Source organism: Mercenaria mercenaria, chromosome 3 (assembly GCF_021730395.1).
Source record: "Mercenaria mercenaria strain notata chromosome 3, MADL_Memer_1, whole genome shotgun sequence".
Classification (NCBI taxonomy): Eukaryota; Metazoa; Mollusca; class Bivalvia; order Venerida; family Veneridae; genus Mercenaria; species Mercenaria mercenaria.
The window spans coordinates 61375311-61394240 of record NC_069363.1 but is presented as its reverse complement, the minus strand read 5'-3'; the positions used below and the strand labels follow the sequence as shown (position 1 = coordinate 61394240).

The 18930-nt window shown below is 34.8% G+C and overlaps 1 protein-coding gene and 1 non-coding gene across 2 annotated transcripts in view; both read right to left on the bottom strand.

Annotated features, from left to right (window-relative positions):
* Positions 1 to 7103: 7103 nt before the first annotated feature.
* LOC123524576 (uncharacterized) overlaps positions 7104 to 18930 on the bottom strand; it is a 218450-nt gene continuing 206623 nt past the window's right edge. Inside the window, exons 17-22 of the mRNA XM_053539731.1 lie at positions 10294 to 10391; positions 9894 to 10005; positions 9488 to 9651; positions 8111 to 8221; positions 7665 to 7745; positions 7104 to 7268 (exon numbers count right to left, since the gene is read on the bottom strand). Of these exons, the coding sequence (XP_053395706.1) occupies positions 7104 to 7268; positions 7665 to 7745; positions 8111 to 8221; positions 9488 to 9651; positions 9894 to 10005; positions 10294 to 10391 (731 nt within the window). The remainder of the gene's footprint in view (positions 7269 to 7664; positions 7746 to 8110; positions 8222 to 9487; positions 9652 to 9893; positions 10006 to 10293; positions 10392 to 18930) is intronic.
* On the bottom strand, positions 10063 to 10134 carry Trnac-gca (transfer RNA cysteine (anticodon GCA)). The gene has a single exon. It is a non-coding gene; the product is annotated as a tRNA-Cys (tRNA).

Below are 18930 nucleotides of genomic sequence, written 5' to 3'. Positions count from 1 at the left end.
TTCATCTTCCACCTCTCACTTTTTTTTCAATTCAGAAAGGTTTATAGGTTATCCCAATTTGAACATCAAATATTCATTTTCTCTTCTGCAGTATGTCTGTTCTGTATGTTTATCGTTTTCTTTGTAATACACAGACTCACATAAGATCTAATCTCTAAATTCCAGTTTGTTTAGCACTGCCCATTGTTTTCTAGTTTAGGGCAAACCCATTATTTTAACTGAGAACCATACGCCGTTTTAAATGAAATTGCACCCTGTTTATCATTGAAGGTTCGTTGTACACCGCCGTACGAATACATCAGCGGAATTGTATTTATGTATTTGTGTGCTTGTAACATGCATGTACAAATGTTGCATTCTGCTCACCCAGGGGCGTGAGGGCATAGACGGTAGTTTTCATTTCCACTACTGTCTATGAACAGGCACAATCAAACTAAGCTTGCAACGTGTCGTGTTTGGCGACCTGTGGCTTTCCACTTCTTTTACTTTCTTACATTGTGATCAAAACTGATTAATATTTTCTCTTTCTCAATCTTAGGTTTTCGATATAAACTTACTAAAAGCAAGGTTTTTTTGTATAGAGATAGGTAGGTAGTTAATATCAATCCCAAACAATAATAGATCATATGCCGATTTTGAAACTTTTAATGGTTAAGAAATGCCCTTCCGGACATTATTTCAGGTGGTATTCAAAATACCACAGTGTACAAATTTTAAAATGTTCAGACCTTAGCATACGACGTCCCGCTAAGGTAATATTGCATCCGTATTTAAAGAGTTTGATTGTGTACCTATGACATACAGAGTAGTACTCTGCGTAATTCAGAACAATATCTTTAACGCTTTCTGTGACCATTTACCTACCCAAAATTGGGATATGATAACAGTGCAGACATTGAATTTAAGACCTAGTCACAAGATTGGCATTAGCTTTGCCAATACTAGAATCGTTATGTAGGACAATAGATACTATAACCAGCTTTACAGTTGTACTGCAATAGAGTTCTTATTGTACACATACGTACGTACCTGTTTAAAAGGCGGCTTCATTTGTACAATTTTTTTCTTGATGCGTTTGAAGAAACCTTTCATCTTTCCTGCAACGAAATTGTATCGGAAAATATTTATTTAGATACTACAATTTCATAACAAAATGAAATGATTCGAAGATTTATTTTAAGGTAGATTTTCCGGAAGCATAAAACACCCCAAGTCATATTGCTGTGACCATTACAAAAAGTCTACAACGCATCATTTGATAGTTTCTGTTCTTATTCTCGAAAACACAAAAAATAATGTGGTTGCAGTTGAAACATTTCTGATTGCTTTGTTGCATACTTAACTTTTATTATTATATGTTAAATGTTAGATAGGACCTGGCAAGATCAAATGCTACATTAGCTCCAATCCCAAAATGAAATCATGCATACATGCAAAAACTATCGCCCTTAGTCTGGTTCAGTACATACTTTTCTCATTATACTTACCCTCAGAAACTTTGAAAACCTTAGGCTTATAGCAAATTATTTCGTTACAGCTACTTGTAATGTAAATACTTTGATATTCGTTTGTTCAACAATTGTAGCTGCACTAACTTATTGATATAGACCCGTAATATTTCGACTACTTTCTAAGAGCACCAAAGCGCAGTTACAAAGAATATATTACGACTGTCACTATGGTCCTAAAACAATCAGAAAATGTTTATTTTCGCTGACGTCAATTAACCCTTCGTGGAATGAATCCTTTATCTTGCACGACGTAGATTAAATGATCCTACACCAAACTGCTAAGTATCAAATATGTTAATTCCTTTTCTTCGCGATGATTCACTTTAAACAAGATTTCAACGGCCGTGTCTCCCATAGAGAGTTATTGTTCTTCTATTTCACGCTTCTTACAGGTAACTTCACAAACCTAAACTAAGTAGGTAAAGTGAAAACGGTAAGAAAACACTAAATTTACTCTCGAATATATCTATAGCTAGAGCTAATAATCTAACTTGATTTAATTACGCCATCGAGGCGGGAGATACTTTGTTTTAACCAAAATTCATATGTGAAAATTACTGTCAGGATATGGAATATATCCTGTCTTCGTGTGACTTCTATTGACCAATAAAAAGGCAAGAAATTGGTAGAAGGCGAGATAAGTATTCATAATCTTTGTTATCTAAACGACTGAAAACTCATCAGTATTTAAATATTTTTTCTATTTACAAATAACTATGATTTATTCAACAGCACTTGTATATAACTTATTTTGGTGGTATTCTGCACTGTCAAAGCATTGTGCAATTTCATAAATTGATTATGTTTGCCTGTTATTCTATTTATTATATTTCTGATAATCATTCTGTATATCAGAATAAAACTAGTCACTCTTTGTGTAGCATAGTTCTAAATCAGTTACCACATTATTTCATGCTACCCCCTCGGTAGCCTAGAGGTAGGTCGTCCGCTTCGAGTGCGGAAGGTTGTGGGTTCGATCCCCGGCCGCGTCATACCAATGAAGTAAAAAATAGTACTAGTAGCTTCCTCGCTTAGCGCTCAGCATTAAGAGCATAGTACTAGAACTAGTCAGTCCGTTATCAGTATAATGTGACTGGATGGGGTATGTATTGTATACATGTACATAGCTAAATGAATTTCCTTTATTCTTAAAACATTCACTTATCTTGGCATGTGCTTACAGTCAACTTTCTACCTCCAAAAAGTAATTGTTTATATAATTTCAAATGATGATTTTCTGCTGTGACACAGAGAAGATGTACCTTACTTTGTCGATAAAATTTGTAAACTTACATTTTATTGTATCATTTAAATTTGTGAAAAAATCCTCTAGAATGCAACCAAGCAGAATAATAGCAGACTCAGTTTGACTGAATCAGTTCATGAGAGGTAATGAAATATGCAACACCTGTCACGCGCTAAACTGAAACTCTATTACACATATATTGAATGGATTCCATTAAATGGTCTCGTGTTTAACTGATTAATGATATAAAAGAAACATTTAATAGGATTATATAGAAATATAAGACGTTGAGATGTTATTTTCATTTGACTAATACATGTCGGTCCAATCAGTTTTATAATTCAACATATAACTTCTACCTTCCTTCCGTACGTATTGCTCGCTGCCCAGTTCATAACTGTCCTCTTGTTCCCAATCTGACAAGGCCTCGTTATCAATTTCTGTATCTGAAAACATAATAAAACAAAAAGAAATCTAAATGTATTGTTCTTTTTATGACAAATATTTATTATTCAAGGTTAAGGCCCAGAGTGTCTTCGTTTAATATAGACACATAACATGTCTCTACTTCTTGTTAATTAATACTTTCTGTGACTGTTTTCTCGTGTATTTTCCAAAGACACCTAGTGTGTGCAACACTTGTCCTCCTCCACCAAAAGCGCCAACTACTACGCACTTATTTTACAATAGAAGTAAAATTTATCTGAGCCAGATTGAAAGAAAAATTAAAATCTTACTGGCTTAAGATCACACAAGATAGAAATATTCTTGTTCACGATGATGTTCATGAGATTACTTCATCTTGTCAACAAAATACGCGTAAAATTTTACAATTGCTATAAAGAAAGAAAGTCATTCATTTTGTTTAAGGTTACAGCAGGAACATTTATGTTAAATTATTTTAAAATCGGGCAAGAGGTTTCGGAGAAGATTTCTTGTAGAATTATCCTTTCGATTGTCATGGCAACCAAATATTCCATACTGACAAGGGGTGCTTTAGGGGGAGATGTTCTTCAAGAAAGTAATGATGACAGACATTCAATAATCCTGAAATTTCATCATGAAATATTCTGATTTAAAATAGGGTATACCTTCCTCTGGTAAATACAGGTCACTGTCCAGTTCATGATTCACCTCTTGTTCTGAATCTGATTGTGTATTGTCGTCGTATTCGGTATCTAAAATCATAAAACGTAAATGAATTTCACGGACTCTCATCTTTTGTACATTTTGGACAAATGAATAAATTCTGGCTTAGTCCGAGACTAAATATTGTAAATGTAATACATAAGAATATCCTTTGAAAGTATCCAAGCAAAGTAAGAGCAGACTTAGGCTTCGTAATAATATTCAGTCTTTCATCTCATGCACAATTTATATCGTGAAAAGGCTGTCTAAATGATTTGATTTTCATAACCAGATGATCGATGTTGCATACCTAAAACGACATATTTATCTGGCTGGTCTACTAATTCAAAATGTTTATTGACATAATACTATTCTTTTAAAGAGTGCCTGGGTAGAGTGCGGGATGCGGTTGGTTCGCTGCCTGGCTTCAACATACCAAAGACGTGAAAAATGGCGCCAAGAGCTTCCTCGCTTGGTGCTCAGCATTAAGAGATTATTTCTGTGACTGGTAAGCCTGGTCTCAGTATAATGTGAAAGGGTGGAGTTTCATGTATTGTGTCTAAGGCGTGATGCTTTGTAAAATTGAACATTGTGCTCGCTGCTCTAAGTACATACAGTTTACATGACTCAAAAAATTGTTTAAAGACGTTATACTCGAACATACATCCCCTCTTTTTCAGATTGTTATTGTAAGTTTATACTCCCCCAAAACGTTGTGTGTTACTAGCAAAGGAATCACTTTGTCCCTGTCCTATTCCGTTCCACAGTTTTATTTCTGGAACCCATATAGACAGGATGTTGAAATAAACACTATGTTTGAAGGATTATAATACAAATTCACATACTATGTCTAATAACTCTGATAGGCTGGTCATTTAAACTTTTAGTGTTGAACTAATTCCAATATAAACGTTTTAATGTTGACTATGTAGTATGTAAGGAAATGAAACGCAGATTAAAGTTCTCAAAAACATCATGTCACATTTTTAGATATTGCATCAACGCCTAATATAGTGGCAGATACTGTGTACTATATGCTGTATTGTTGTACTACTGGTATACTGTGGCATAAATACGTATTTGCTTGATCATAACAAAAAAAAAATATTTTAAGATTCTAGCAAGTACTGGTAGGCTACGTTTAGTATTTACCATCTTAGTCGAAAGTGATCAGGGTTTCAAACTTCAAAACACAGAATTTCTAACATATTTATACATATTTCTAAATCAAACTCGTCAGTACTGGAATTTAAAAAGTTGAACGCTAAACATGTGTATTTTAATGTCAACATTCAAAGGGGATTCGTAAAAACGTTTTCACAATATTGCTACAGATGGGTGATACACTTTATAACACCAATGTTTGCTCGAAATTCATAAATAGCTTTAGCAATGATCCTGACCAGCCTGCGCGTCCGCATGGTGTGGCTCCGTTTTATCAAATGCACCTTGGACAGCTTTGTTATGAATTGCATGTGAATAAAGAAATACTACTGATATTTCGTTTAACTGGTTTTATTTTGGATAAATTTGCAGTAATTTGTTTAATTCAAATCTAAAGGAAGCTTCCCTTAAATACCACCTTATTTTCAGATTTAGGCTAGAATTTCTTTTGAGGGCTTTTTACCTGTATTGCATAAGTAATTAAAAATAAGATTTTATGTTGTAATTATGTAGTAAGGTAGAGTATCAGGGTGCACTTATACTTCCTTGCTATTGAGATAGCGACGTGGTAGTGTCCGCCTTAGTTGTGAGAGGTCCCGGGTTCGATTCCCAGTCACGGCTGAAGTATTTTAAGTCTGTTATATTTGGTGCCCAACGTAAATAACTCCTGATTAGATATGAATGGACACCTTTGGACGTCCCACAGAGGTTCAAACTCCTGGAATTCAAGGACGAATTCTAAAATGGAGGAGTGTATGTAGTAGGGTAGAGTATAAAGGTGCACTTATACTTCCTTGCTATTGAGCTAGCTTTTACGGTGACGTGGTAGAGTGTCCGACTTAAGTGTGAGAGGTCCCGGGTCCAATTCACGGTCAGGGCTGAAGTATTTTCAGCCTGTTACAATTAGTTTGAGGGTCTGACATTATATCTAGTTATATAACCGGCCTATGGGTTTGAGATCACAATGTTTGTTTAAACATCAAGTTTTGATTATAACAGGATTATTATTGACTTGGAAAATGTGTGGAAATATTTGTTTTCTATGACCATATTTGGAACCAACAAAGATACTGTATTGTAACTATAGAACATGTTGTAAGGATAATAAGATAATAAGTTCACATTAGTTTCAACAATTATGACTTTTGTTTCGACAAAATTATTTCCCTTTTTACAGTTGGAAAATGTCCTGGAAGCACACTTTTCTTCAGCATTCCTTAAAATTAATTTATGAATTGGATTGAAATTTTACAAAAATCTAGAATCATAATGCATTTATACAAATGAAGTAAAAATTATATGTTTTATTCAGACTTGAAATCAGGCCATTACGCATGGAAATTGAATTGACAAAACTACAGCTTTCTTCTTTATATATATATACCTCATTGTCATACAGCTAGTCGACATAACATTTCCCATAACTCTGTCTATTTGGTATAAAATTGTCTCCCTTTCTGGTTGTATTGAATCTTTTAGATTAAACAAATGACATTGAAAAAACCACTCTAGGGAACACATTGTGATTTAAGGTTTAGTTTTTCATACTTTAAAGGGAATACATTTAACTAAAACTGGAATATTAATAATGGAAGACAAAAAAAGAACAGTAAGTAAAGAATGCAATTTTATACGGCCAAAGTAACTAAAAAGCTCATTTATCTAATTTTTACCTTGAATGATTATGATGTTTTATCCAATTTATTTTAATGTTTGTTCAATCATTAACTTTTTAGGCAATATCTTTGGCTCCGCTGAAGGGAATTTGATATACATGTAATATTACAAAAACATAAATAATAAATATGAATAGTGGCAAAACATGACTTTTAAACATTTATAAAAATAACCCCTCTTTTGTTATTTCTTCTTTTGCGCTTTTGTAAATATTTTATGTAACTGGATCTGGTATATTGAAGGTAAATTTACAGCCATTAAAAACTGTTTAAGCAAAGCTTTTAGCGGAGCTATGGACCACATTATTGTAACAGCTCCAGCTAATTCATAATATGAATGAGGCTTTAAAGAAAAAGTAGCAGTATCGGTACCAAATATTATGCGAATGATGTGATCATCATATCGTTGCTATGGTTACCTTGAAATTTAATCAGAAAATGGCGTAGTTGGTTGCCTACGTAACATGGTCGGATGTCAAAGTTAGACAGATCTGGGTGCTGCTCGCTGAAGTCATAGAAATTATAGGTCAAAGTGTACTTCCCCTGAAAACATGAAACAGTAGTTATAAATTAGAACCTTCACACTGAGAGAATGTCGTTGTTTCAGGAATGAATAAAAAAAGTGCCGTTTATATATACTAGTAAATTCTGAAAATGATAAATGAGTAAATGATGTGCATATTAGCATAATGTTCTTTACTTTTTATGGGAACTTTTTACTTGACCTTTTTATTTCATAACATAAAACACAAAATTTGTGCTTAAATATATTTAAAAAAAAACAAAAAAAAAAACAATGAAATGCTCAGTATTCGGTATCAGAGTAAAGTGAATAAAACGTACAACGGAGAAGCTGACTATAAACAAAACAAAGGAGGCGAATAAAAAGAACATCGGAGGAGCTTACCATGAACATAGAAAAAAGAAAATAAAACTTACAACGGAGGAGCTGACTATGAGAGCGATCGGCTGAGAGTTGACTGCAGTACCATCATCTTCTGACATTTCTTGCCAATCATTCTGAGTCCAAAAAATACAGACTTATATACATCGCTATACAAATAAAAGAACGTAAGTATTCGTTATGCAATAAAATCTATAAGAAAAAGATCCTTTGGAAGCATATAACGCAACCAAGCAAACTAATAACAGACTTCAAATTCTGTTATAGTGAATTGAATGTATTCCATGATAAAAAATTTAACACCGCCACATTTTACTTGATGACTGCTGTTGCCTAGTTTCCTGAAAAATGCGTATACCGAGGCACACACACCAGTCAGTTAACTTACGTTACGGACAAACGTAAATTGTAAATTGAAGTTTACAGAATGATTCTTGAGTTATTTAAAAGTATGAGTGAACAAATTGAAACGTTTTCTTACAGACATGAAGTAAAACTGGAAGACTGCAGGTTGTGGTAGAGGATTCGCCCCATACCTAAAGTCCGTGCGTCTGTCTTCAAACACATCACAAAGAATACCTCGAATTGTGCGCTGCAAATACGTGAAAATACAATGACCCTTCTACATGAGTGTAAAACATCATATTTTCCCATTCATTCCGGTAATGCGAGACACAAAAATTGAGCGGGGTTTTTTTTTTTTTTGTCAGGATCATTTTCTTTTCATTCAAAATTCAAACCAAATTTAGCTAAGACAATGCTTATATGAATGAACATTAATATACGCTTTGCCTAAACAGTACTTACGAGAAACATTAACTAAAATTTGGGTTTTATCTATCCCCTGGTTCACTCATCCATTTCAAATCTCTTTGGCAAGGACTTTTTTCGCATTATTTATTTTAAACTGCAAGCTTAAGCTTGCTGGTCGCTGTTTAGTATCAATTTCGCAATTTTCTTAAAGCTTGCTGAAAATGAATGACAACTGAATGCAAATTGTAGGCTATATATTTTAAAGCTATTGTACGATGATCAGAACGTTATGTTGTATCATATAGAAATAAGATATATTAATAATAACAGCATTTATATAAAACAGGCAAATATCTAATTATACATAAAACGTAAAAGTTTCTTTGCCTCGTTCTTTCGCCCGCGCCCGACACAATTCCAATCAGTTTGCTGTTGTCCTTTATTCGTTTGCCAGAAAACAGAACGATGAATGACGCGTGTCAAAACGAAAGGACGAACTTATGCACACGTCGAAACGGTGCCCTAAAACTGCAATTTACATTTTGTAGTATTGCTCTATGGCGGGAATGAAACAATCGATACAAACACATAGCAATAACATATAAATCGACGTTCTGTCGTTGTGGCGTGAGGAAAAGAGCGACACAACGATAATCTGTAAACTGTCGTCCTATCTTTGTGGCGGGATGAGATGGCGATACAACAACTTGTTAACTATCGTCCCGTCGCTGTGGTGGGTCGAAAGAACGACAACGTAAAATAAGAAAACATCGTTTTGGCAGGGGGGGAGAACGATATTTTACTGGTACATTTTTTTGTATTTCGTTGTCTGTGGGCGTGTGCATGAGTGTCAAAGATTCTCTCGTTCTGTCACGCATCACCTCGTTCTATCGTCTTGGCGGGGGCGAAAGAACGGAAGAAAACAGCATATTATTGTTCTGTCGTTATGACAAGGGTGACATAACGAGACGACGATATAAAAAAAACTGCAAAATATCTGGACAAAGTAACGTTTTAACCGCACTGTGGACAAGACGAAAATTCCAGTAATCAGGCACCATAGAAACATATTTAAGCATCGAATCTACAGAAGATTCATACAAACCTGTCCAGCGTATCGGTATGTCCCATTCAGATAGAATAAATCTATAGGGCTCTTCATTTTGAGTACGAATCCAGCGTTATGCGTTGAACCGACGTCGAATGAATTATTCGTGATGGGCGCAATCGTGCAATTTCCTTCCTTCTTGTCAAGGGTATATGACAAACCTACATACAAAATAATAGTTAATGTGAACATGTGTCTTTGTACAAACCATATTTCCATATTTCACTTTTCGGGCAGAGTTTGCGCAGGACGTTTTGTGACACAGTCAGGATGGAGGACAAATCAAGCCATTTTAGCAATTGTTTTGCTTCTGCAAAATTTAATAGCAAAATGGTGTAACTGTACACATTTATAAAATATAAAAGTTCCCAACTTATTCCTCTATGACTATCAGTGTCCTTACCTGAACTGTAATCGTGAATTGTTGATATAGGGTCCACTGTAAACAAAGGCGGACTCGGCTGTGTGTTTACTAAATCATAGCGCACAAGTTTGAAGTCCGAATCGTAATAAATCTAAAACAAAACAATAATTACATTTAGAATTACACCTGCAGAAAAAAAAGAAACATCAGGGGACACCCGGGTTCGAACCGGGGACCTCTCGATCTGCAGTCGAATGCTCTACCACTGAGCTATATCCCCATATGTTATGAAACATAGTTGGAAATTCACATTCGATCTATATTGTTTGCTTTCTAATTGAATCACCTTAAAAAAGTATTAGAATAGAGATTTGCTTCATCTAATACAGTATATTAAATCGAAATTTCTATCGCCAGCTCGATATCAACTCTCACTTACATGTGTGTTAAAGACAGCTTTCAGATTGGGTATCGTGATTTCCTCATGGTAGGAGAATTGTCCAGAGAGTTTAGGTATCGGTTTAGGAGACAGCCAACCTGCATATAGAAAAATGTTCTTTAAATGTTTGCTTACGACATGGAAAATTAAGGGTACACGTGAGTTGTTCTCCAGATACTGATATAAGTAAATATGAAATTAATTGTTGACAGGCGTCACGCTGGTCAATAGTCAAAGCAATTGGCCAAGGTCAATAGTTTTGGCTATAAGTGTATTATTGACATGAAATCAGAAATAATTTTTTGCAGTTTTATTCTTAAATACTTTTCTTATAGATCCGTGTTAAATACAGACCGTTCATATAGCACAAACTATGGACCAGTTATATATGGGGTGGTGTAATAACAGATATTAATAACTTACAACAAAAAACGATAATTTGATGAAAACCGTTGAAGAGATATAAGTAGAAAATCCAAAAGCAAATATTTGTAAACATTCTTACCAAATGTTACACTGACATCCACTGCAGTATACGTGACCTGAAAAGATCATGCACATTTTCATTAAAAACGGCAATACAGCCGTCACGTCGACATATTATTTTGCTATCTAATGCTACCTAATTTGATCTACTATTTTTTCACAAAAGATGTTTTAAAATCGAAGTGATATAACAAAACGATGTTACACTTAATTAACAAACTCTGAATCGATAGTAAGGCACTAAGGCACAAGACGCCTACACACTCTTGAGTTATTTAGCGGGACGTATTTTAATACTATTAAAACACGGGTCGCGTTTACGTCATTTCGGCGTTCTATATTTGGAGCAATACATGCGCCATGAAATAGTTCCTCACTACTTCAGCTACGTTTTACATAAAAGACCTATCAGGACTGAAATGAAAAAGACTAGGGTCATGTATAAATATACCTTAACACGTAAAATCGCCGTGCGCAACAATTCGCTCGGGTTACTTGCGTATAAACTCTTCGTTTTGTTTAGATATATTAAAAACATCCGTCTGCAATATATTATTTCTTTAATATTGTGAACATGCGAAGTTCTGTTCTTATGATATAAAACTTGAAAAGAAAACCCGTCTTCTGAAACAAGTGAAGCAGTCCAAAATCACGGTAGTTCCATGTTGTTGATGAAATCATTTCATAATTATCAAATGAGATCTATAGGGATATGGCAGTTATATTTTTGGCTTAGTTTTATAGCTTATTCTATTAGGAAAAGATCTGTACTGTACACTGCTTTCATTGTGAATTTCTATGATTAGTTTATTACAGAGTAAATGTCTCCATACGCACAATTTCTCGACAGAAAATTTCATGGGAGCGTTTTCAGTGGGTGTTAGTTTTTAAAATAGATTAATTTTCTTATATGTAACATCTCATTTTTTAAGGAATGTTAAACGAGCTGGCTATATATGGCTTTCATATCATCGAAAAACTCAAAATTTAATTTTTATATGAAAAAAAATGAAACCGATGTTAGTTTTATGTAACCATGATACTGAGTGATTGTCATAAATCATAAATAAATCCATATCAGGAATAAGTAATAACTTTAAAAATGTGAAACACGAAAAAGGTATATTGTTTACCGTATTTACTCCGGCAAGAGGAACAAAGATTTGAAGTTGTCCGCTATACACTGCAGTTTGTAGCAGAGAATAGGCGGTATTGATAGATGGCTCCGGGACAGCTGGTCCATTTACTGTACCTACACATATAGAAAAAGTCTATAACAACTAATAGCTTTTGTCAACTAGTTTAATTAATATGACATAACTTTATTGGTTTCTAAGAAAAAACGCATAGTGTTTTACTGCAATTTTCGGTTTATTTCATCATGCTACGCCTTTGTGCACGATTCTAGGATTTATTTCCATATAAATTTTTATCATGGGTTATTACAACCATGTGATCAGAACAATTACGCCATATCAAATAAGTAACTAAACATGCATATAAACAAAATAGACATATATTTTATACAGTTTCATATGATTGGAATTGCTAAGACAAAAAAAAATGTATTATTTTAAAGAAGAATGACTTACAAAATACAGCCAATTTAACAAGTTCTTTCGTGCATTACAAGAAGTGTGTACAGTAACAAGTTCGGAATAACTCGTGTTGTCGAAGTTAAGTTCTCCGCGGGAGATAATGTCCCTTAACCCTTACAGCATACAGGAAATGACTGTCATCCATAACAATTTGTGTTTCATGTGATGTATATTCTACTTACGAGAGAAATGGTCGCAAGTACTGTTGATAACAACAGCTGTGCCATCGCCAATGTGTAGTTTACTGAGCCGACATATACCTTGTGGATCGAGGGGACAAAAGTCGTAACTGTTGCAGACGAAGTTATTGTTGGTCACGCAAAGTCTCGCACACTCCGTGATGTTAGGCGCGTAAGAATCCGAAATTACTTTGTCATCATGCTTCTCGATTTCTTTCCCAGCCAAGTAAGTAAATTGAGCTGGAAATTGAATAGACATTAATATATACATACAGCGAGATAGAATGGCAGAAATATCCCTTAATTTGACAAAAGTTCATCCTCACACTGGGTATAAGAACTAAAACTTGACGTGTTCATCGCAGACGTGCATAAAACCGGACTTAGACACTATAAACTTCATACCGCCATCTATCTGAACCTCATATTAATGTAAATTCGATCATAAGGGATTATAGGCCTACTGCTGCCCCTGTGCTATGGCTGACACTTCAATGACTTTTGAAATGGAACTGCTACAGTTGAACATACAGAATGATGGCTTTTACGGCGAGCTGGATCCTTCTCGTCCTATAGCCGGACGTTGTATTAATGTTTAAATAGCTGTGCAACAAAATTTGAAAAAGCTGATTTTGTTTGAGAATTTCCTTTTGAACCTTAAGTCTACATATTTTCTTGGAAAAACTGTAACAATTATCAGTCGTTTATGTACCATAACCACAGATTTACTGTGAGGTGTTCATGGCTGGGGCGAAGGGATATCGCTAGTAAAGCAAAAACAAAAGCCTGTATTTACCTTCGTAGGGCGATCTATCTATCAGTGTTGCGGAGACGTAGATCTGGGAATTGTCGTAGTCTAGACGCACATCTTGTACACGTATAGGGTTCACATTCATTATTTCACGGAAGAATCGTTGAGAGTTGGAAATTATTTGTCCAGATGTACCGGACTTGTATGATCCTTTAAGAAGAAATCAATTACATCGTTAAAATGTCAGTTTTTTTTTACAGAAATGAATGCTTGTCGGACAAAATTTACATCTCTGAAATTTGCAGATATCTCTTTTATGCATATTCGATTAAAATGATATATGGAATCCGAAAACTAAAGCAAAAACGTTAGAAGGGCAGACAAATGAAATTACCAAGAGAAACACATTTAATGTTGCATATTCATGAACATTGCTTACCGGGAAATCGAACCTGGAACTGCAGTTTAGATGATTCCGAGTAGCAAGTTGACACGTCAAAGATTGAAATATCCGGATGTTCCTCGTCAAAATCCACAAAGTTATACATTACGTGATAGTTTATCTGCAACAGAAAATACAACGGGTAATACCAGGAGAATGGTTACTATAAATGAGCCGTGCCATGAGAAAACCAACATTGTGGCTTTGCGACCAGCATGGATCCAGACCAGCCTGCGCATCCGCGCAGTCTGATCAGGATCCATGCTTTTCGCTTTCAAAGCCTATTGCAATTAGAGAAATCGTTAGCGAACAGCATGGATCCTGACCAGACTGCGCGGATGCGCAGGCTGGTCTGGATCCATGCTTGTCGCAAAGCCACTATGTTGGTTTGCTCATGGCACGGCTCAAATATCCTTAGTTATTTTGTTTATTAATACATTGTAGAATGGGCATCAAAGAAGTGTTATTTAGATCTATATTGTAAATGATAAATAAATTTAAAAAAACACAGATCAATGATTTAGACGATGTAAGCGAATGTTCTTCACACACCGGTCATGTGAAACATGTTTAATGAAACCAGTAAGTTTCGTCAAAAACCTGCAAAATGTAAGAATCTGGAGGAATTCTCGGATAAACAACACAGTTTAACATTCATCAAATCTTACGCTAGGAACTGTGACTTCTAGGTAGACCGGCACGTCACTCGGTGTCGTGGAACCATCATCCGGCTCTTCTTTAAAACCGTCCTAGAATTGTATAGAAATTGTCGCAAATATGATGTCGTAAATTCACAAACTTTGCTTTAATTAATGTGGACGCTTGATAGAAAGTAAATTGTTAATTTAATCGCTTGTCTGTTATTTATATTCACCTACCTGGAAAATCAGTTCGAAATACTGACCTGTTAGATTACGGCCATTGGTAATATGTTCAAATATTCATAATCTATGATTTCCATTTTCTGTGACGCTTGCATGAATTAGAAAAAATGGGATACAATACAGAGTCACTGCGGTCATACAGTAGGTATAATACGATTAAATTTTGGAAGCTAGGTTAAACCTAACCCTAACATTTAGTCAGTATATTTTGGTGGTGTGTACCTAGTGTATGGAAAAGATTGTTTCCCTAAAGAAAATATCTACGAAATCTTACCGCTAGAAAGTAGTACTCAAATATAGCACTGACTCTCCCTACCCCGGGTATAGGATAGTCACTCCGGCGTGATGTGAATACATTACACTGCAACCCACGAGCAACCCTCTGCAAACATAACATATTGAGTCGCACCATGAGAAAACAAACATAGTGCGTTTGCGACCAGCATGGATCCAGACCAGCCTGCGCATCCGCGCAGTCTGGTCAGGATCCATACTATTCGCTTTCAAAACCTATTGCAAATAGAGAAACCGTTAGCGAACAGCATGGATCCTGACCAGACTGCGCTGATGCGCAGACTGGTCTGGATCCATGCTGGTCGCAAACGCAGTATGTTGGTTTTCTCATGGTGCAGCTCATATAATATTCAATGTCGTCTCACTGTCAAATTATTTCAAAATACACTTTTATGTAAGAGAAGGTAAGTAAAATATATCTAGTTTATTATCAAAGTTTTGAGTTTCTTTTGACTGAATAAAGGAGTTCTAATAATTTATATATACTGGCTAAAGTCAAATACATGATTCTGTTTGCATGTATCATTTATTTGACTTTAACCATTACGTGTAATATTCAAATCTATTGAAGCATACGACACGGTTGAGATATTTTAGCATTATTGTAATATACAGAAAGTATTAAAATTTTATTACCAATATATGTGCTCATAAGATAAATCCTAAATATTAATGTGACAATGACGAACTTGTTATGGCTAGCTGCAATGTTTTAACTAGCCCAAATCAATGGCAGGTGGATTTCAACTGGAATTCTTACGTGACTTTGATAGAGGAAACGACAGTAATTTAACAATAAGGTTTTTTTTCTGAAAAGTCTTTTAAGAAAATTGAACTGGAAGGTAGAAATAACATCAAGTTTTTAAGTAAGTCATGAGTCATCTTCAAACCGTCGAATTTTGTCATTAGTTTTCGCGATCTGTCAAAATTATTTTTATCTCTCCGTTATTCATATGCATTTTTTTCGTAAGTATCTCGATGGGACATTGTAGTGTATAACTTTTCTGTAAATTCCATATCAACAGCTGTGCTTGAAATTGTTTTGTTGAGCTCATGGAAGTCACGTATCACGTAAAAGTCTCTTTAGTGTCTGGTGTTTTTGTCATTCACCGGAAAAACGGGGTATCACCTTAACTAAAACATTATATGATTTTTTTTTTTGTAAAATATTATGATTTGCTGTCTGTACGTAAGATTGTATGTTGTTTCATTCTATATGGAAGGCTTTGGTCATTTCTTACGCCAACGATCATATGCATGCATCAAACATAAGTGCGGACCTTAAAGTAAGTACAATTTCAATATAAAACTTCAAATTACAGGCATATCTTCATTTGAACAAAAGTTCATCTTGAGAATTTTATTTCATTATTTCATTACCTGTCCAGTATAAGCATAACTACTGTCCAAATAGAAAAGTTGCATCGGGTCCTTCATGTGGATGACATAGGAGCCGCTCTGGTTGTAGATGGTCGTATTTTCCGCTACATCGAATGATGAGTTAGCAATAGCAGACGACACACACCGGCCTGTCACTTGATCTTTTGTGTAGCGAATACCTACAGGCAAAGGGAATTATTCTTCTCTCATAACTGAGATTTTACTTAATTTTGAATTTCAGTTTTTCTAGAATTCTTCTCATTTCCGATATGGCAGTCTAACGACCCTTCTTAAGGACATCCGGCCATATTTAGACACTGTCAGCGTGAAGATAATAGTTATGCTTAAAATCATAATTTCCGTGGTAGAAACAATATTTTATTTAAATGATACCATCAGCAGGTTTTCAAGGAAGTCAAAAGTCTATCACTGTTCTTACTTCTAGACAGTTTGATTTTTATTTATAGTTCTTTAATGAAAATTAACAAATCACTGTGCACGCTACACTAAATATTTATTCACTGAGTTTTCTCAGATGTTTGAAACGCGTTTGAAATGATGAACAAAATGAGTATGTATATGCACTTTATTTTTTATAAATATCAAACGGATGTCGGCGTTCTTTTCTTTACAGTTTTGTTAGTTTTTAATATCAGACATTTAAAATCAGACTATAACAGTGTAAATCATAATATGCAACTATTTCATCCAAATTGTGAATTATTCTACATTATATAAAAAAACAGAGACCTTACCTTTCGCGTTTAAAATTTTAGAAGAAGAAAAAAAGGTCACTTTAAATTCATGGAACAAATAAAGGATCCAATACCATAGTTGTAATCGTGTATCTCTGTGATCGGACTGGCGGTGAAAAGTGGCGCCACCTCAGACGCTGTCCGATAATCATACCGAATGTATCGATACTCCTTGTCATACCATACCTACATGTAAAGCATATAGATAAATAACATATTTTTCTGATTAGATACTGAAGATGTTGTCTAATCGAGCAGAAAACACACAATTGCAGGCACCTTTTAGCCTGGGAAGCTGTTGATAATATTAGTACTTTGTCAGAAGAAATCATACATAATATCTCTTCATTAAAGATCCCGCATAATTTGTGCTAGTTAGTCTTAATTGGCATTCAACGAGTTTCTGATATTGTCAATTTGCAAGTAGAAAAAAGTTAGAAATTGTCAGAGTGGATTCCTAGGCTAGGCAACTTTCATAGACGGTACCATACATGCACATATATGTAATTAGATCAACTCTCTGGCACGACTACGGACAGTTCAAATATTGATCTTTTTCATATCCTATACTGATATTCTAAAACAGATTAGACCCAGGATAATATTGTAAAATATGAACTAATTACTTCATAGTATCGATAGAATTATTAATATTTTGTATGTATAAGCAGTACTGTGTACACATCTAATATATATATATATTATACATTGTATACGTGCACTACCACAAAAGGAACTGGAGAGATTGTGACACGAGGCATTTTATTGTGAATGTAGCTTTACATCTACATTTTGATTATATATTTAGCCAAGTTAAATTCGTTTGTTGGGGGTTTTCTACATGTAACGTTAGTATCTAAAAATAAACTATATCTATCATAGTGAAAGATGCGCATAGGATATCTTTAATATGAGTGCGTCATGAGAAAACCAACATAGTGGCTTTGCGACCAGCATGGATCCAGACCAACCTGCACATCCGCGCAGTCTGGTCAGGATCCATGTTGTTCGCTTTCAAAGCCTATTGCAATTAGATAAACCGTTGGTGAACAGCATGGATCCTGACCGGACTGCGCGGATGCGCAGGCTGGTCTGGATCCATGCTGGTCACAAAGCCACTATGTTGGTTTTCTCATGGCGCGGTTCAAATATACAACTTACGTCTGCTTGGAATATCTTATTGTTGCCACCTTGTATAATTTCCTGTCTGTAATGGTAGTAGGCCATCAACTTGGGTACTGGTTTTGTAACCTTCCGTGGGCATACTACTCCTTTAGGTGTCTACAGAGAAAGAAAACATTGCACACATTTTACAGTACACTACTGTAGATACCTGGATCGGTAACTTTTATGAGAGGCGTTAAAAAAGTTATAACGGTCATGACGTTTTTTTTTTTTTTTTTTTTTTTTTTTTACATTTTGATAAATACATTGAATATGAACATATTTTTGCTTGTATTTAGTATACATTAGAACTGAACACATTTCCAAATTGGGCGATTCTTGTGCAGATAATAGGTTTTTTCCTTAAACATTTATTTTGAATGATGGTGTTAACACCACGTTTAGCCCATGTAATTTGTTAGCAAATATTAACATATTTATCTTACATTGATCCAACATTCAATATAATAGTAATGTCTCAATAGTTGCAAAAGAAAAATTCTTTCATGACAGTAACCATGACTAGCGAGTCAGTTGAAAATTGAAGAGAAAAAAAACTGTAAATTTGACGTAATGTTCAATGTCATATCGATGCAGTACATTGTCCGTACATACAAAAATTTAAATAGCTATTCTGAAGTACGTAAAACTTCAAATGAATACTTTTAATATTGTATTGTTACTACCACTGCATCAGAACTGTG